This window comes from Pelobates fuscus, chromosome 5 (genome assembly GCF_036172605.1).
Source record: "Pelobates fuscus isolate aPelFus1 chromosome 5, aPelFus1.pri, whole genome shotgun sequence".
Lineage (NCBI taxonomy): Eukaryota > Metazoa > Chordata > Amphibia > Anura > Pelobatidae > Pelobates > Pelobates fuscus.
In genome coordinates this window covers 215,984,870-216,005,931 of record NC_086321.1, presented here as the reverse complement: position 1 = coordinate 216,005,931, position 21,062 = coordinate 215,984,870, and the positions used below count along the sequence as shown (strand labels likewise).

The 21,062-nt window shown below is 37.3% G+C and overlaps 1 protein-coding gene across 2 annotated transcripts in view; it reads left to right on the top strand.

Moving 5' to 3' along the window:
* PCSK5 (proprotein convertase subtilisin/kexin type 5) overlaps nucleotides 1-21,062 on the top strand; it is a 399,481-nt gene that overhangs the window by 173,976 nt on the left and 204,443 nt on the right. For both annotated transcript variants that reach the window (XM_063455029.1, XM_063455030.1), the window contains exons 9-10: nucleotides 4,057-4,157; nucleotides 18,681-18,784. In XM_063455029.1, coding sequence (XP_063311099.1) covers nucleotides 4,057-4,157; nucleotides 18,681-18,784 — 205 coding nt within the window. The remainder of the gene's footprint in view (nucleotides 1-4,056; nucleotides 4,158-18,680; nucleotides 18,785-21,062) is intronic.

Here is a 21,062-nt window from a genome sequence, read left to right as displayed (position 1 = left end):
AATAAAACACTAAACTTACAATTTACATTTTCCATGTGGTATTCTGTTTTCTATTTATAATAAATATTTAGCAAACAACATCACAATCTAGTTCAGTTCAGGCACAGCCAGTTAAAGCATTGCAAATGATAAGGAGAAATCTCAGCATTGTTTAAAGGGTTACTGACACCCTTTGGAGCAGGGGAACCTTTTCTGTGTAAAATATCCTATTGGGGACTAGGGATAAGGTCCCCCAACTACTATTCAGCAAAACCTTAAAAATATCAAATTAAACTTAATAAAAGTTTTTTAATTACCTTGGATCCAGTGCTGGGCAAAGCTCTCAGTACCGACTTTCATGCTCTGACCTCATGTCACAAGGGCCACGCATGGTCCAAGCATGGGTATCTCATAGATTAACCTGCAATTGGTCGAATTGCTGGTTTAGAGCGCATGCATTCACACGCTCCAGGCCAGCGAGTGGAGGGATGCGAAGGTAGGATTTTGTCTTTCATGCAATGGAGGGAGGCGCATGGGAGTGCCCACAGGGAGGGAGGGTTGGAGCTGAGAGCTCCTGCAAGGGGAGAATTTTAATGTCTGTCAGCGACAGACTTAAAATATGCACATAATTTCCATTATCCAGCCTGGAACAGAGTTTAAAAATATCCCTATATGTGCAGTGTTCCAAGCTGCTGAAGTGGTCATGGTGGTTGTAGTTACATCCTTAATAACTTCTCCTCATTTCCTATACAATGATTTACAGGGAGTGAAGATTAGGTGTCAAGCACCAGGATAAAGAGATTTTAATTTTACTTTTACATACTTTTATGTATATGCAATAAGAGTGCAGACAAAGGGAAGATTACTGAATATAGAAGAGCAAAGCAGTAAGCAGGGACAAACAACTGTGTGTCATTTAGTGTTATACTGTACCCTGTTGTAACAATGTAATGTCTGTGGGCCCAGGACATACTTGAAAATGAGAGAAAACTTAATATATTCTTCCTAGTAAAAAAAATTCTAAACAAGTAAATCCACAGATACAAAATTGCTCACATACCTCTTGATGGGTGATAATAGGCTACAATGAGATAGAAAGAACCTCCACAATGATCAATATCCTTACCACATTTTGATAGACGCCTACTGGAGCATTACTAGTCATCACTCTGAAATACTTTGCATGGAGGATTTAATTCATTTACATTAGATATGATTCCGTTCTGTTAGAAAAAAAGCTTTTCAAATGATTTATCCTCAACTGTTTAAAGTAACACTATTGTAACTCAGACCCAATAAAGTAGTCTGGATGCCGTGGTCCTGTCATTTTAATCCTGCAATGAAACATTGCAGTTATTTTAGATTAAGTAAACCATAATGGCTGTCTTCTTGACGGCCACTAGATGTGTTTCCTTCTCCAGACCAAGTAAAACTATGAGCAGCATTTGATTGGAGTAGCGCGGCATTTGGCTGTGCACGCATACCTTCAATCCATTGCTACTTGTTGGGTGATGTCAGCTTGAATGCTGAAACAGAGCTGCAGGCTGCAGCAGAGGATTCTCGACGCTGTGAAGGAGAATAATACTAAGCTAAATTGCCCCACTTTAGTTTGTTATTTTTAATTGACACTAAGATATAAAAGCTAATTCACTATTATTTGGATAAGGATCTTAAAGGATCACTATAGGGTCAGGAACACAAACATGTATTCCTGATCCTATAGTGTCAAAACCACAATCTAGCCCCACTGGGTCACTCATGCCTCCATAAACATAGCAAAATCTTACTGTATTCAAGCCTGAAGCTGTAACTCTGCATGCTGTTTGCATGTATTCAGTCTGTTGACATCATCAGAAGTGGGACCTGATCCAATCACAATGCTTACCCATATGATTGGCTGGGACTGACAATGAGGCAGATCAGGGGCAGAGCCAGCATGATTCAAACACAGCCCTGGCTAATCAACATCTCCTCATAGAGATTAATTGAATCAATGAATCTCTATGAGGAAAGTTCAGTGTCTGGATGCAGAGAGAGGAGACACTGAATGTTTGGATGCATTTTAGGCAGCCATGACACAGGAAGGATCTCTAACAGCTATCTGAGGAGTGGCCAGTGAAGTTATCACTAGGCTGTAATGTAAACACTGCATTTTCTCTGAAAAGACAGTGTTTACAGCAAAAAGCCTGAAGGTAATGATTCTACACACCAGAACAAATTCAATAAGCTGTAGTTGTTCTGGTGACTATAGTGTCCCTTTAAGGATCTTTGTAAGTCACATGACAATCCATTGCTGACAATTGTGGTTATTTGCAAAGTTGTAATTTTATATGCATTAGTTGTAAATTGTTATTTTATATACCCTATGCATCAGCATTTTTTGTGGAGTAAATGGTCATATGCTCTGTGGATATTGTATACATTTAATAATTTCCTTAAATTAATGTTAGACCATGATATTGTAAAGGGTTACTCCAACCAGCATGACCACTTCATTGATTTGAAGTGATTATGGTGGTAGGAGTCTTGATGTGTAGTGTTTCAACTTTAAACATTAATTACACATGCATATATAGTTAATTGTGTATTCAAACATCTAAAACCTGCACTCAAACTCCCTCTACTTCGGGGGGGGGGGGGGGGGGGGGAGGGGGAGGGGGGAGAGGGGGGGGGAGGGGGAGAGAGGGGGGGCAATGACTATAGTACACATCAGCCTCAATACATACAATAAAACCAAAAGAAAGTTATTTGTGCACTATCCCAAATCACTAAACACATTTAACTAACCAGAGTTTTTTTTTAGTATCACTCCAATGCCCATTGAAGTGTAAGCTCACCTGCCACGTCAAGGAAAACCTCTTAGGTGAGCTTTACACTAACATGTGCTGAAACTCCCACTACGCCTTTGGTTTGATTTTGGATTTTCTTTGGTTTTGGGACCCCAATGAATAATGCCAGTAGGGTAGTATTCATAGGTTAAAAAAAGGTTTTGAGACACCCTTTAAGTCATTTTGCTGTTGTGAAATTCCCTAAAAACTAAACAATACATGAGTTCTAGCAGGTATATCAAGCCATTGGAGCAATGATTCCCCCACCCTTCTCTTGTTTCTTGAGTGTGATCCAGTAAATAATTCTGAATTGCGGCTGTGTGGGCTTCTTGAGGATTAAATGGTTTATTTTAAACATTTCTTTCCAGTACACTTAGCTTCTTGGTCAATCCCATAACATCTGTATTCAAATCTCTGAAAGCTTAATACAAATCCAATGTTATTATTGTTTTTTTTTTGTTTTTTTTCCTCTTTTCAATACTTCCGCAGCTCGTTTTGGAACATAATTCAAATTTTTCTTTTTTTTTCTAAACATCTTATGATTGTTACAACTCCAGCTGGAGTCACGTGATATAAGATTTGTTTTTCACAGCTTCTTTTCAAGTTGAGGAATAATGTATTGATGTTGATCTGTATGACAGTGCCTTCAAATTCCAAGTATTCAAGTTATCAGCATGATCAAATCCCAAGGCACTCAAAGTACATTAAATATGTCATGCATTACTTACCAATTTATTCTAAAATAAATCTAACTCTTTTCTTTCCATAATGATGGCACAGAATAGACAGACAGATACAGTATATTCTCTCCCCACACACACATTAACAGATTAGTAATAAATGCAACAACATACAGTGGCGTACTAAGGGGGGGGAGGGGGAATACACACTTGCATTCAAATGCCAATATGTGCAAACACACTCGTACATTCACTCACACATACTCTATACAAAAACATGCTTACATTCAAACACACAAACACTGCTCGGTGCTAAATACATAAAAAAAAATACAAACACTGCTTGGTGCTAAATACATTAAACAAAAAACACAAACACTGCTTGGTGCTAAATACATTAAACAAAAAACACAAACACTACTCGGTGCTAAATACATTTAAAAAATTGCGGGTATTTTTTTTAAATTTTTTTTGGCTGGGGGGGTAACTGTTTAAATATATAAAAGCACTCATCTCATCTCATAAATTTAAAATAATATATATATTTTTTTATCTTGGTTTGATTTTAGATTACTACAGATCTTCGGCAGCGTTGTACAGACAGCCATACTGGAACCTCTGCATCAGCACCTATGGCTGCAGGGATCATAGCGCTGGCACTAGAGGCAAAGTGAGTATTGATTAATGGACAGTAGGATGGTAATGAGAGAACTGAGAGAATAAAGTGGGTGCCTTATTTCCATGCATTTTGATTATATAAATTAGTAGTGTGTAGCGTAAACAATAATGCCTAGTTATAATCATTAGTAAAGTGATGATTCCGTCAGAGTAAGACTGAGTGATGTATTTAGTTTGGACTTTAGCTCATAGTGTAGTAGGTGAAATAACAAGCAATGCAGGCAGGAAAAACGGTTGCAGGAGAATAGAGTGGAAGCGAGGGCTGATTCCTCCAACTGGCTGAAATGTTCTGTCGCAGTTCAATTGAAGAAAGCTGGTGTATCACCAATGGTAAATTAGCTAAGGAAGCTGGTGCAAGTCAGGCATGTTTTTAGATGTATTTGCAGGAAATATGAGCGTTTAACACAAGTTGTTGAGCGTATACAGTATCTAGCTGTTTGGTCAAGTAACTGTCAGGATTTGGCAACAATATAGCAAAGTGATACAACTTTTGGTGAAAGTTGGGCACAACATAATTATCCATCTTCCTTAATGCACTCATTTAAAGTGGATTCATAACATGAGGCTGTGGAGTACATGGTTAGACATGTAATGAAAGGAATCTGGTATTCAAGATCGGAAAATCCTTAAAGAGATACGCCACATTACTTAAGGATGTCACATCTCCATTTATTCTCCAAAGTATTTATATCTATTTCTTTACATACCTCCAAGGCAGTTCTACATTATAGGATATTCCCTCTTTAGCACAGATTGGTAAATTGTTATAGACAAACATTGTAGCATTACTGGTTATTCATAGCAGAAATTCTGATTAATATTTTGATTTTCTAATATCTGTTTTCATTAGCCATGTGTTTGGTTACACACTTGTTTGGTTTTCTCTTTTATACCAAGACTTGCATGGGTGCTATGCTTTCTTCAATGAATAGTATGTGGGTCAAGGCCCATTTGTTACTGTTTGTTCTCTGTCTGGCACAGATTAGAACCAGGTTTTCCTTACACTTTGACTCTAAACATGAACATAAACCATGAACGTAATGATGGGACCCAAGCCATGAACATAATGCTGGGACTTAAGACTGTTACTCTGTTTCATGTGATGCTTTTAACCCCTTAAGGACCAAACTTCTGGAATAAAAGGGAATCATGACGTGTCAGACACGTCATGTGTCCTTAAGGGGTTAAACAACCCTCTCACCTTCTAGTATACTTTGCGTCACTCTCAAGTTTTTCATTACTTGTCACCTCTCCAAGGCTTTAACTGCCTTCTTCAAAATTTTCAGATGTATTTCAGTGATTTATCCTATTTTGGGTGGGAATACTTATTACTTGGTCCTATCATGGCTCAGTATATTGGAGGGAGATTCATCTGTCTGTATGCTGGGTCAACATACCGAATATGTCAACATTCCAAACCTATTCAGCTCAATTTTCAGAGCCTATCCGTGTTTACATTCCAAACCACCACCTAGATCAACATTATGATCATATCTGAGTCAACATTTCAAAGCTACCCAGGTCAACATTCAAAATGTTTCTGGATCAGCATTCCGAACCAGTTTGGGTCAACATACGGCACATTTTTTGGGGTGAACATTCCAAGAGTTTCTGAGTCAACATTGCACTCCTTTCTGGGACAGCATTCTAAGCCTTATCAGGTCAACATTCTGCTCCCCTCTGGGACAACATTCAGAACCTGTCTGGGTCAACATTTAGGTAATGTCCAGGTCATCATTTTGAGCCCATTTAGCTCAACATTCCAAGTTTCTAGTTCCATATTATAACTAGTTCAATAAATTGAGTGTTTACAAATCAGCATTCCAAACATTTCTGGGTAAATATTCCAAACCAGTCTGGGTCAACATTCTGAACCTGTCTGTGTCAAAATTGCAAGCATTTATAGGTCAACATTCTAAAACTTTTTGGGTTAACTATCCCAGCTTGTCCAGGTCAACATTTTAATGCATCTGGAGCAGCATTACAAACCTGTTTTGTTAAATAGTCTAAGTCTATAAGGGTCAACATTATGGATGTTTCTGTGTCAATATTTTGCACCTGTCTGGGTCAACATTCTGAGCGTTTCTGCGTCAACATTCCACACCTTGCCAGAATCTTTCTGGGTCAACAATTAGAGCCTGTCCAGATCAATATTCTAAACCGCCTGAGTCAGAATTTTGAGTATATTAAGGTAAACATTCCATGCCCTTCTGGTTCTACATTCTATGCATATTTGAGTCAACATTCCAGATCCACCCAAGTCAACAGTCTGAGTGTTTACAGTCAATAGGCCACACCTTTTCTGGTCAACATTCTAAGCCTGTCCGAGTCAACAGTCTAAACTCTCCGGGTCAATATTCCAAAGCTTTGCGGGTCAACATGCATTTTCATGTCAGCCTTACTAGAATTTTAGGGTCAGCATTTCAAGCCAATGTAGGTCAACATTCCAAATGCCCCAGCACTACATTCCAAACCCATCCGGTTCAAAACTCTGTGTCTATCCGAGTAAACATTCCAAGAATTTCCATATCAGCATTCCTCAACATTTTGAGTCAACATTCCAAACATATCCAGGTCAACGTTCTGAGCGTGTCCAGTTTTACATTCAAAATCTGTCAATTTCAACCTTCCAGGCCCAACAGAGTCAACAACAACAAGTCTAAACCAACTGTGCCAACATCATAAACTAGGTCAACATTTCAAATGTTTTGGGGTCAATATTCTGAAAATGTCTTGGCAACCATTGCAAATCTGTCCAGGTCAACATTCTAGACCTATCAGGTCAACATTCTGAGTGTTTCCAGATGAACATTTTAATGTTTCCAGGTCAAGATTCTAAGCACATGCTAGACAACATTCTGGGCCTGTCCTAGTTAACATTCCTAACCTATCCAGGTCAACATGCTAAACCCATCCATGTCAAGTTTCCGAGCCCACCTGGGATAACATTCCAAATATTTCCAGGTCAACATTCCAAACCTCTCTAGGTCAGCATTTCAAACCCATCCAAGTCAACATTTCAAGCCTGTCGCGTTGAACATTACAAACATTTCTGGACTTTATGAACCCATGCGGATCAATATTTTAAATCCATTTGGTTCAACATTCCGAATCCACCCTTGTCAACATTCTGAACCTGTCAGGGTCAACTTTCCCAACCCATCCAGGCCAACTTTCCAAGCGTATCTGGATCAATGTTCTGAGCCTGTCTAGGTCACCATTACAAATGTTTTTGTGTCAACATTCTGAACCCGTTCTTGTCAAAATTCTAAGCCTTTCTGAGTGAACATTTCAAACATTTTTGGGTCAAATTCCAAGCTTTAAAGGTCAAAAGTCCAAACCAGTCCAATTCAATATTCTTAGCCCATTCCAAGCATGTCCTGTTCAACATTCCAAACTTGCCCATGTCAACATTCCAAGCACTATGGGTCAACTTCTGAGTGATTGCAGAACAACATTCTGTGCCGTTCCTGGTCAACATTCCGAACCCATCATGGTCTTCATTGTAAACCCGTCTGGTTCAACATTTCAAATGTTTTATAGTCAACATTCCAAACCTATCCTTGTCAACATTCTGAATGTTTTTTGGGCCAACATTGTAAGTATTTCCATGTCAGCATTACACACCTTTCCAGGACAAAATTCTGGACCCTTCCAAATCAACATTCCAAGCCTGTCCAGGTCAACATTCTCGAACCCATCTGGGTCACAATTTTGAGCATGTCTGGGTCAACATTCCTAGCCCTCTGGGTCAATATTCTGTCCAGGTCAACAATCAGAGTGTTTCCGAATCAACATTCTAAACATTTCCAGGTCAACATTTCAAACCAGTCCGGGTTAACATTCTAAACCTGTCCAGGTCAAAATTCAAAGCATTTACAAGTCAAAATTATGGTCTTGTCAGGTAAAACATAATTTGCCTGTCCTGGTTAATATTCTAAACCCGTCCAAGTAAACACACTGAGAGTGACACAGTCAACATACCAAGTCCATCTAGGTCAACATTCCAAGCATGTCAGGGTCAACATTCCAAGAGGTGCTCTTGTCTAGGTGCACATTCAGATGTGTAAACTTAAACTTAGACACATATTTTTGTATCTTAGAGTTCAATCTTCTTTCAAGATATATGATTTTTGTTTTTCGAGGACTCTTTTCTTAAATGCGAACCTTTGTTATACTTCATCTTCCAAAAACTACAGTTCTTGCTTTTATTTCTTTAACCCCTCAAGGACCAAACTTCTGGAATAAAAGGGAATCATGCCATGTCACACATGTCATGTGTCCTTAAGGGGTTAAGAGAGAAAAAATAAAAAATAAATAACTTTTTTTAAATGAAGTAGGGGGGAGTTGGCTGTGTCAGGTACTGTCCACTTTTGGAGTCAAACCCATGAAAAATGGTTTTACAACCTGAAGGTATGATTGCTCTTGCACACTCATAATCCGCATAACCTCTTCAACAAGCTGAATTATTATGGGCTGTGGGAGTGATTCTTTAATGATTTTGTTCAAAACAGAAATCTTTCAAGACAAAAATATATAAGAGCAATTATAGTTATATTAAATATTAGTAATATTAAGTAATTATACTACCTCAATGTACCTACATTATCCCCCAAAAATACAGCATTTTCTGTTTTGTAATGGTTTGCCCAATACACATGAAATTGCCAGCATTTCTGTGCAATGAGGAATAAGTCCTGAGGAAAGTCCCGACCTGGGACTGAAACGTTGACATTACATGGCATCATAATTTATACTTTTATGTGAGTAATAAAAGTTATGTTTTAATGGAGACCGTGAGTGTGGACCATCCTTCAATTTATATATATTATTATTATTATTATGATATTTATATAGCGCCATCAAATTCTGCAGCGCTTTACAATGGGTGGACGAACAGACATGTAGTTGTAACCAGACAAGTTGGACACACAGGAACAGAGGGGTTGAGGGCCCTGCTCAATGAGCTTACATGCTAGAGGGAGTGGGGTAAAATGACCCAAAAAGGTAAGGATAGTATTAGACTAGTGACAGTTGCAGAAGAGGAATCAGTCAGGAGCTATTTAATTGATACGCTTTTATGAAGAAGATTTTTTGAAGGAGTGGAGACTGGATGAGCATCTAACAGAGAAGGGAAGCAAGTTCCACAGGAATGGTGCAGCCCTCGAGAAATCTTGAAGGCGAGCATCAGAGGTTTGGAGTAAGGACAGAAGATAGACGTAGGTCCTCAGCAGATCGTAAGGGCCTAGACCGAACATACTTGTGTATAAGGGAGAATAGATAGGTGGGAGCAGCATTATGTAGAGATTTGAAAGCAAGAACCAGAATTTTAAATTGAGCTCTATATTTTATAGGAAGCCAATGTAGGGACTGACAGAAGGGTGAGGCATGGGAGGTGTGGGCGGACAGAAAGATGAGCCTCGCTGCCGCATTCATTATGGACTGTAACGGCCCAAGTTGGGAGCACGTAAGACCACTGAGAAGTGGATTACAGTAGTCAAGGCGAGAAAGGACAGTGGAATGGGCCAACACCTTAGTCGCATCTGGCGTTAAGTAGGGGCGGATGCGCGCAATGTTTTTGAGATGGAAATGACAGGATTAGGTGATAGATTGAACATGAGGCTTGAAGGAGAGGTCGGAGTCAAAGAGAACACCTAGGCAGCGAGCCTGCGTGGTGGAGCTGATGGTAGCACCGTTGACTTGGCATATTTGAATTGTTACATTGACAAATTATTGCTGATAAAAATAGTTTATATTGAAATCATCTGGTGTTTCAAAATCTGACTTTGATCAGTGTACCATATAGTATTTATTGTCGCTATGAAAAAGTACCAGTATTTCAAATGAAACAGTGCATTTCTTGCCATACTTCGTAGTGATTCTGCAAAAGCAGTTGAAAGAAAAATATCAGTTTATTCAATCTCTTGTGGGGAAAAGGGTTTGTTAAAGTCTTGTGTAACTGTCATCGTTCAGCGCAATTGCTTACACATATCACATTGGGTACAAATACAAGTAATGTGCTAAATGAGCGTTATCTGTGCTTCCCCAAGTAACTGCAAAACCAATTGACAGCTTGCCAAAAGACTGAAAATGACTCTTTCACATGAATTTACTTGGTGTTGCCCAATGGAATAAGCTCTATCACTGAAGTGTTTTTTTATGCAGTTATCTTTCAATGAATGAAAGAGTAACCCTAAAATAGCATTCTTTAACAGCTGCCACAAATAAGTGTTTGTTTACAGCAAATTAGATAACTTGGCCAGGCAAAGATATTTCCCATCAACCCTGCTGTTTCTTAACCCCTTAAGGACCAAACTTCTGGAATAAAAGGGAATCATGACATGTCACACATGTCATGTGTCCTTAAGGGGTTAAAGCTGCCTTCTGCCCGGTGCAACCTAGTCAGTACTAAGGAATATACTTGCTCAAGTCCTATGGTATTTATCATTGTAATTAGAAATATAATACAGTTTTCAATTTTTTTTTTATTAATGGCAGGACAAAGGATGGTGACAGGTTAAAGGGATATTCTGGGCACCAGCACAACTTCAGTGCATTTGATAGGCTTTGGCCTTATTCATGCTTTAACGCCACAACTCACTTTGTCACAAAACATCTTGCTCATTATAAAATAAGCAGTATAGTTCAGCTAATGAAAGATCAGTGTGAGCCAATCTTTGTCTTCTTTTTATCTGTATGGGGAAAGGGGACAAATACAATGAGGATATTGCAGTAATTGGCTGTGCATCAAAGTCATGCCAGCAACTCAGCTTGCATTTATTTGTCTTTGTCTAAACTAAGTACCGGTACATACTCAGAGTCCGATAAGTTGCTTTGTGAAATAGGGGCATGGCTGAGGGGGTTGAGTTACAGTGCAGGAAGCAACACAGCTCTTCTTTTCTTTCTCTTTTTTCTCTTTCTTTTCTTTGATTTCTTTGAGATTTTTGAACATGAAAAAAACCTATCCTGTTGAGACTACAAAACCTGTGGTATCTGTAGAGTTTTGTTAAACAGATATGGTATTCAGGAGTAGCTCCATGTAGAAGAAAATGCACCTAGGAGAAAAAATAAATCTTTGAGAATGAAACTTAATCCTCATTCAAGGGACTAATCAAATGTGACATGCTGGGGCTTATTAATTAAATACTGAATTGTAGCGAACTAAAAAAACAAATTGTAAAATGTAGGCTAAAATAGTCAAGCTGTTCCTATAGATAGGTTGGAGATTTTTTACAGTTCACTACAATTGACAATTTTCTGAAATGAGAAATCAAAGTGATTTTCAAATGTTAAGTAACAATATGAGAAACTGAAACATTCTCTAAGTGAGCTATGCTTTCAGTTTGGCTACTTTGTTACATTTGAAATATGACAAGTATATATACTGAGGAAGTCCTGGAAGGTGACGAAACGCATAGGACTATTTATATTTGCTGTTTTTTCTTAAATGTAAGTAATAAAGAATTTCTTTTTATACTCTACTTTGCCCTGGTTCACACTTTGCACTTTATCTTTTTATGGTATTGCAATTTGGGACATCAAAACGAAAGCTTTATTTGAGATCAGAAAGTGGAGCTTTTTGATAAAGATTATCTGAAAAGCCCCTTTTTTACTGGAAAATAACGAGTTGCCAGTTGGAGCCTGCGTAGGAGCAGCGTTTTGTGTACATTTTACACTATGTTGTATTTACTTTTTTCTTAATAGAACTGCCCAAATATTTTATATACTTTACATTTGAAATACGATTTGAATTCACTTTGAATTCTCACTTCAGTTAACAGCCCTTTCAATGTTAGGGAATAAATTAATTTGCAACAAATAAACACTTTACTTCAATGTATCATGTTCAGAAGGGCCTATATTTTAATATAGAGATCACTAAGCAGAGCGTTTAGTAAACAACACATTGAAGAATGCAGGCTAATGCAGTCAATTTGTAAATAAATTTTCTATCAGTGTGTATATATATATATATATGTATGTGTGTGTGTGTATATATATATATATATATATATATATATATATATATATATATATATATATCTGAGTCTGGCTTTTTGACACAAGTATTGCAAGTTGGTTGTTCAACACAATTCACAATTTATCAAATAAAACCCATGGAATTTGCATATCCCTCATCCAGGCCTCCCAAAAGTCCCATCTTTGTCAGGATAGTCCTGATTTTAGGATCCTGTCCATCATTCAGTTCTCTGGGGTCCCACATCTGGGGACATCAGGGAACTGTCCCTGGGAAGCACAGCGTGAATGTATTTAAGATATGCTCATGCTGTGCACTGGGCTCTATGACCATGCAGGGAGTGCCCTAATGGTCCCTGTCCATCCCAGCACAATTCCATAGCTCTCATTGTTGGGAGGTATGCTAATCTTTTTCAGTAAATTGAGTTTACTCTTTTAGTTCTTTCAATAGATAGAAAGTGTATATATGGAGAGAATAATCTTCATTAGTGATTTGCATTTTATCTGTCTTTTCAGTTTAACATAAAACACAGGCCACAGCCATGCACTGTATGCACAATTACTGGTACAGATGTGGGAAATTAATGTCAGTTTTGGTTTTATTGGATACTACATTCTGACAGATTATAATTCAATTATGTTTTCACAAACATTAGCTACTGCAAATAATAACTCCATCATTTAGTTTTCAGAAACAAATAAATTTAATTCCCACATGTTTTCAGTTTTAATATGTAATTCAATTTTATTATATTATTACTTATTTTCGTTTCGGATTCCAGTTGCCTGCAGCACTAAAGGTTTGGTTTGGGCAATTGGACGTGAAAAAGGCATTTTTACTCCTTCTGGCTAAGCAGCATTTTTGTGTACAAATTCCAATGTTTTAAGGCAACAAGCCATGACTTGCACTGTATATCATATTCCACATTTAGATTAATAGATTTCTGGAGGTTAGGTGCTGTGACTGCTCAAAATAACTCTGTTTTCATTATCTTACATTTGCAGAAACACCAAGCTGATTTTAATATCATGATTTGGTCGCATACATGCTGTCTGACAAAGTGATATCATTGCAGTACCATTGTCTGAATAGGCTAATCCACCAAACCATAGAATATTTAATTTTTGTAAGGAAGAGGGAAGGGAGTCTATCCACTTTCTGCACAGCCTGATACTATAGCAAACCTATTCCATTAAAATATATACATGTAATTTATTAATAGAAGTGCTAACTTTAACTGTGAAACTTAATGGCGATTAATTCTTATGTGTAGCTCTATAGAATTTTATTCTAGCAAAATCAAAGCTGGACTTTTACTTTGTTCAGTTGTAGTTTTTCATAAAATATCCAATCTTATTGAAAATCATGTACTATATAATAATTTGTTTCTAGCAAGCATAACTTTTTGCCAGATAGTTAATACACTCATAAAAGAGTTGGACAAATAAAATCATGTTTTTTACATACACAAACTATAAAACAAACAAAAAAAACATTATTTAAAAAATATATATATATATATATATATATATATATATATGTGTGTGTTCTTTATTTCAAAAATGCTATTTGTTACCAGCAAGGGTGTGAGTTTGTAATTGCACTAATTTGAGGGAGCACTTACACTGATCAGCCACAAAATTAAAACCGCCTGCTTAATGTCGTGTAGGTTCCTCTCATGCTGTCAAAACACCTCTAATGCATTGAGGCATAGACTCCACAAGACCTCTGAATGTGTCTTGTTGTATCTGGCACCAAGACATTAGACAGATCCTTTTAAGCCATGGGCCTCCATGGATCAGATTTATTGATACAGCACACCCCACAGATTCTCAATCGGATTGAGATATGGGGAATTTGGAAGCCAAGCAACACCTTGATCTCTTTGTCATGTTCTTCAAACCATTCCTGAACAATTTTTTGCAGTGTAGCAGAGTTCATTATCCTGCTGAAACAGGCCACTGCCATCAGGGAACTCCATTGCCATGAAGGGGTGCACGTGGTCTGCAACAATCTATAGGTAGGTGGTACGTGTCAAAGTAGCATCCACAGGAATGCCAGGGCCCAAAGTTTCCCAGAAGATTGCCCAGAGCATAACACTGACTGTTCACTTGCTGTCTTGCTATCCCATTCCTTGACAGGTGCATTGTAACAAAATAATCAATGGTTAATCATTGTATATTACAATATAATATACCAATAAATAAGTGTTGAGCACTTTACACCAACTTTTAGAAAATTCCTTGAAATATCAGGCAATCAAAATCTACACATAAAGACAATGTAGGTACCACAAAAGTAATGTATGGCAGGTAACTGAATGTTACCTGTTGCACCAGATACATCATCAGTCCTCAGTCAACTACCCCATGTTTGGTTTACCACAATAACACTGCCTTCCTCAATATGGCGAGAATTCCTTGTACACTGAGAAGGGCCTAGACAGCTAATATTCCAGTGCATGAACTGATTGCCAATATAATGCAATGTACACAGTTCGGTTCTCTGGCACAAAAAAAAAAAATGCAAGGTTGAGAAACTTTGATCCAAAGCATATAGACTGGTTTCTATCTTGTTTTCTGTACTCCTGAGTTTGAAAAATGTATCGATATCCAACTGGCTCAGTTAGTTAAACTGTTTTCAGTCTCCCTATGGAGAACGGCAGGGTTTTGATGTACTCTGTTGGAACTCCATTCAGTGGGACTTGTTCATCTGAAAACCATTTGTAGTTAATAGGGATTTTCTTCAGTAAAAATATGCAAGAATTTCATCTACTAGTTAACATAGATTTGCACATTTGCTGTTTAAAGCTATTAGTGAATGTTACTGATCTGATGGCACTTTCTTCCTTATTTCAATGAGAAAAATGGAAGGTATGTAACAGTGAGATTTGCTTCGCCAAAAGATACCAAGTTGAGTGACACTTTAACTACCATAATGTAATGTTCTATTGTATCAGGATGACCCTTAATAATACGAGTAAAAGGCATATAACCCCAGTTTTGTATTATTCTTGCCATTTATTTGTCTGCATGTAATATTGGAAAGCCTGCAAGCTGCATGGGTTGTATACTAAATTTCTGTATTGGACACACAACTCATATCAGCACGCAGTTTATGCTCAGTTTTATATTTTTCACATAATTTGTGAGATAATCTTGCAGAAGCATTAATGGCATCTACTATTGCGTGTATGTCAAAAAGCAGTTTGTAAAAGCGGCTGAATTTGTGTCTGTAGTCCTTGCAATTCCTCATCTTCTAACCGGCCCAGACTTTCTGTGGCTGACCAATCACCGACTTCCCAGTGCAGCTCAAATGAGAAGTATTTTCAAGGCAGGTGCTCAGAGCACTTGATTCCTCTTGGGTTTAGCTCAACTGTGCTATGCAACCAGGAAGCAACAGGACCAGTTGTCTGGTTGACAGCCAGGCAGGTGTAACAAGATTAATTTATAAAAGTGTCAATTTCTACTGAAATGTGTATTGAAAAACAGAGGACACACTGAAGTGTCCCTTTAACCTAAACAACAATCATAATTCTCATCTATAAAAAAAATCATAAACCCCCCCCTCCAAAAAAATAAAAAATAAGGAAAGCATTTTAAATCCTCCATGTTATTACTCTCATAGCAACAGTTTAACCCAATCTTACGTCACACAGCTTTCTCTTCAACTGTTTTTTTTACCCAGTTTCACTATAGGGCCCCAGCACGTCATTTATTTAGTTAGATGCAGACTGCACACCTGGCAATCATTCTTTCTTTCTGGATTCATTCCTATTTACCGCTTGCGTAATTATACCCCAATTCCTCTAGATCTTTCAAGTGGGGCCATCATCATGTCTTGTTTCTGCTTAGTTCATATGCTTGATTTGTTTTGGCTTTAACCATTGCAAAGCACAGTAATGTATTTTGGTACGATATAAATAAAAAATAGCGTGGGGAAATAATTCAGTCACTTTGTGATTAATATGGCAGAGTTTGGTAAGGAGCCTATTTACTTGCATATTTTCTCTTTTTATGTAGAAAAGAGAAGCACGTTTAACCACTTTCAGCTCTATTGACTAGATATTAAGGGAACAGCTGAAAAGAGTTACACTTTGAAGTCAGTTTAAAGATATGTGATATTTACTATTATTAGTCTCGGGGTTTCTTCTGAGCATAACTCAGCTAGGCCAACCAAGTTCTATTCCTGGCATAAGTGCAGACTTTGCACCATGGCCAGATTAAAGGAACACTGTAATGTTAGGAATACATATCTCTGTTCCTAATTCTACAGTACTGATACCCCTTGTCATTTAGGTCTCCCCCGTGTCAAAAAGAAAAAGAAATGAAACAAAAATAAACAAATTACTTACCAATGCTCCAGCGCAGAGTCTACCTTGGTGCTACCGCTACCTCCTTCTCTGGCCAATCCAATGCTTCTCATAGAAGAGCATTGGAAAACATAGGCGATGTGCCTACAATGCCTCCATAGAGAATCATTGTATTCAGGGATTCTCTATGGCCAACCGTACCGGCACTGCGCATATGCACATCACATCATGGTATTTTACACAAAGGGCTTGGAAGCATGGCTTGAAGTTGCACTCCAAACCCTGCTATTCAGTTTAATATAGGGTTTTGGGGGTAGGACAGGGGGGCCTTCAATAAAATAGGGGTTGCTCAAAGCTTTTGACCAGCAGGCAAGTATAAATGAATGCTTTTGTTACTCACAGATAGATGGTTCTATTTATATGAATGGAACAAAATGCGTTTTTTTCCAGCCTGTGAAACTGCAATGCCATTTAGTGGATGCTATATGTTGTCATAGATTCTATGGTTTACAATGGAGCTATTTAATTTCAGTTGTCATGGCAAAGTTAGGCCAGTCAGCAAATACCACTTTGGTGTATCTTTGCCACAACACAAAAATAATAATAAAAAAATTTAATTGAGTTCTAGTAAATTGACCTAGTTGTTAGGGGTTTGTTATAATTTCCTCAAATTTATTATGTGATTATTAATAACACATTTGAAATGTATTTTTCTGTAGCTATATTAATTTGTATGTATGTTACTTTATTTATATATTTATGTATATGTTCGTGGTAGTGTTGTTGAGCTAAGATTAATGATCTGCTTTGCCTGATGTAGTGGAAATATATTAATCTTCTCTAAACTAAACTTTTTACATCCCCTATTTTTTTTTAAGAAAGCTATCAAAAAATAGTTAATCATGTCCGTGTAAAACATTTGCAGTTATGCAGAATCACGTATAGGAATGGTTTGGATTTGCAAACATGTATAAATCACTGTCTGTACCTGATTAATTATCCAATGCAAAAATGTGATTGGGAACAATGTTATAATCCACTAACTCATTAGACTCAAGTTATACCTGCATTAATGCTGAAAAGAAATACTTAGTCAGGAGGGGACTTTAGGGACATCTGTTCTAGTGAAATCAGGCTCAGATAAGTCATTAAGCGCCTGTGTAACTTTCTAATTCATGTCTGCTGCCATGATTAAAAAATATCTTTCTAGATCATCTATGGTTAATAAACTATGCACGTAGCTTACTCAACGAAGTGAAGGTTAGAAATGTGTGTGCAGAGAAGAGATGGAATCTTTCCAACCATCCTCTCATTCACTCCCTTTGCCATCCAGGAAATCAATCACATTCCATTCTCTTTGGCTCCCTCATACTCTTAGTATGGCTCATTAAGAAATGGAATGGACAAGGTCCCGTCTTTATATCTATAAGTGAGTTAGCTGCATTTGTGAGTTAGATTACAATAGCAATATAGTAGAAATGAAAAACAAGGATTTTTTTTTCTTTCAAGGTTACAACTGAAAGTATTGACATTAATGAAAACAATAATATACATGTTCTTGCACTAATACAAATATATGTTAAGACTAATTCTTCTATGTATTTTGAATGTAACCCAATAAGCTTTTATAAAAACAACTAACAATATTTTATGATTTTTTTTTTTTTACATTTTACTTGATATTGAAATGTCTAGTAATAGTCTTTTATGTGCCAGTTGTGCTACTGTACTTTGGGAATCAAGAATGATGAAACGTGTATCGGTGGCCTTGGCACATATTGGTTGTGAGAAAAAAAGTGAAACAATTTTTAACCATAATTATAGATAATAAAGCTATCCTTAATCCTTAATTTCTTTAAATTATACTCAAATCATAAATCAATTGTTTTATAGATGATACTTTGATTTTGTCTTTATAGCGTTATTCATGTTTATACAACAAGCTGGTACAAAGGGACAGAGACACCGTTCAGTTTGTATAATCAAAAATGACTATCCATATATTTAGGTACTTTTAATGACATTTATGGGTTCTGAAATGCGACTTTAAATGGAATAATATGTATGGGAATAGTATAGTATAGTGATTGGTTTTCAAAAGTACCATTAAATACAAAATAGTGATCGTATGTTATCTCCTCGTAGCTAAATAAAAACGACGTGCTGCTCAAGCTAGTGAGAAAATGATTGTAATAAACTAACGTTCTTGCGATTTTATCTTGCAGTCCATTTTTAACCTGGCGTGATGTCCAGCATATCATTGTTAGAACCTCTCGACAAGGACATCTAAATGCTCCAGACTGGAAGACCAATGCTGCTGGACACAAGGGTAAAAAAACCTTCTTTTACTTCATTTTTAGTCTGTGTTTCGTTAGCTTTTGTGACTTTTTTGCTTCTTCTTAGATTTTTCCAAAATTGACCATTGACCCCATGCATCAACTATATTTTTCAAAAGGCTTGTAAAAGGCCCTGTCAGTTACCTGTGTTTACTGTATCTCTGATGTTGAGGGTACCTGTCTCAACTGTCCATGTGGGTGGTGTCAGTTTCCTATCAGGAAGCAGTCTGAGTTGCAAATCATAGGTACCTTAGCAATGGTACAAGTAAGTTATAATGCCAAGTGATCGACTCTGTAGTAACATATTTTCCTGAGTGTATGTTGATTTTGTCTAGGAACTCCCCTATGGGCAGTGCAAATGAGACACATGCACTGAGCTCCACACTGTGGAGAGGGAGGAGGAATACAATTACATTGTGTAAGTATCTGTGTATGTGTTGTGTATGACTGTCAGTGTTTGTTGCGTGTGTGTCTGTGTTTCTGTGTATTTGTGTGCGAGTGTGTCTGTATGCCTGTAAGTCTGTGTGAGAGTGTTTGTCCAGACACTAGTGGATGTTTAATAACGGACAATGCTCAGTTGCATACACAACGCTGATGGTTAAAGGGTCTATTAACCCCTTAAGGACCAAACTTCCGGAATAAAAGGGAATCATGACATGTCACACATGTCATTTGTCCTTAAGGGGTTAAGGATGAAGGACAGCACATTTTTCATGCCAATGGCCCTGCAAATAGTATTGGTGGCCTTTTTTTTTTTTACTTATAGTGTTGAATAACATGAGAAAAGATTTTAGTGTCTTCATATCTTATACTGAATATAAAATAAATTATATTCAAACTGTCACAAATAAAATAAGATTAAAAAAATATATTTTAATTTGTGTTTGTGTGTTTTTAAGAGAAGGTTGCTAAAAGGAAAGAGAGATCAGAACCTAATAAAACTAGTGTGAAAAAATGAGAAAAAAATGGAAATGAACCATTTATAGCACATTTGCCGTTTTATAATACAGTGCATCATTTAACTAGTAACTGTTGCCAAACGTCACAATTAACACCTACTTTTATGGATGAATGGATTACTAGAAAGACATTCTCAGGAGTATTATTTTGGCATTTTGTTGGCAGAGAATTAACAAACAGGAAGGAATGTTATTTTGCAAGCTTGTAAATTACAGCCTTATTTCTGTCATGTCTGAAATTAAATGCCTGGGAAGCAGTTTACATGGGGCAATCCCACCATTTCATTTATAAAAGGTTCTATATAAACAATCTGAGTCAGGGTAAGATGCTAACATCAGTTTAGGGTACTTCTGTTCAGTGGTGGTTGGTTCATAGGACCAAATAAGGCAACATCCCTTAGTTTTTGTTGAAAAAATAAATAAACTCTGTTGTTATGGTAAGATTTACTCATAAGCGAGTGTTTGGAAAAAAACATGTTTCTGTTGTGATTATATCTGCAGTTTCCTTTCTCCCATTGGTTGATGACTGGAGATGCAGTGAACAGGACATGGCATTTCATGGGGCTAAGTGGGTGGAGCCAAACAAGGTGGCAGGACCCCACCAGCTCTAAACTTCACCAGCTGCCACTGTTTCTATTACACACTCAACTAATGTCCAGCCGATGAAGTATTCTCATAGATCATTCAATGATTTCCCTCTAGGCATTAAGTAAAGATCAAAACTGAACAGCCCTGATGTCAGCCAATACAAATGAACATTGAATAGCACTCAAACTGTGGTTATGCTGCTTTATACCGCCTTAGTTGATGTGTTCATGTCTGTGTTTTCAAAGTGTTGTTATGCCTCACTCCCCCCCCCCCCATGTGTCACACTCATGCCCCTCAATGTGTCTCATTCATATAAACACACCATATAACACATACAGACACATACACGGGCACACATACTGATACACAGACACACATACACACATGCAAATACAGACACACAAACTAACACACAGATACACACACACATATATATATATATATATATATATATATATATTGTGAGATAAAATGTGGAATGGTTGTTGAGGGAAGATATATTGGGCCTGCTTTACTAAACAGCATCCTGAGGTTTCTTAATTAAAATGTCCCAGGGAGAGATTTTAGGTTTACAAGATACATTGCTGGTACTCTGCAAACCATGGAAAGGGTCCCTGGGGTGGAGCATTTGGAGAGCAGGGTGTGTCAGTGCACCAATACCACTAGTTGCGATGTAACAGCCAGACCAGGACTTGTATATACCTTAGAATTTCCAGAGATGTGA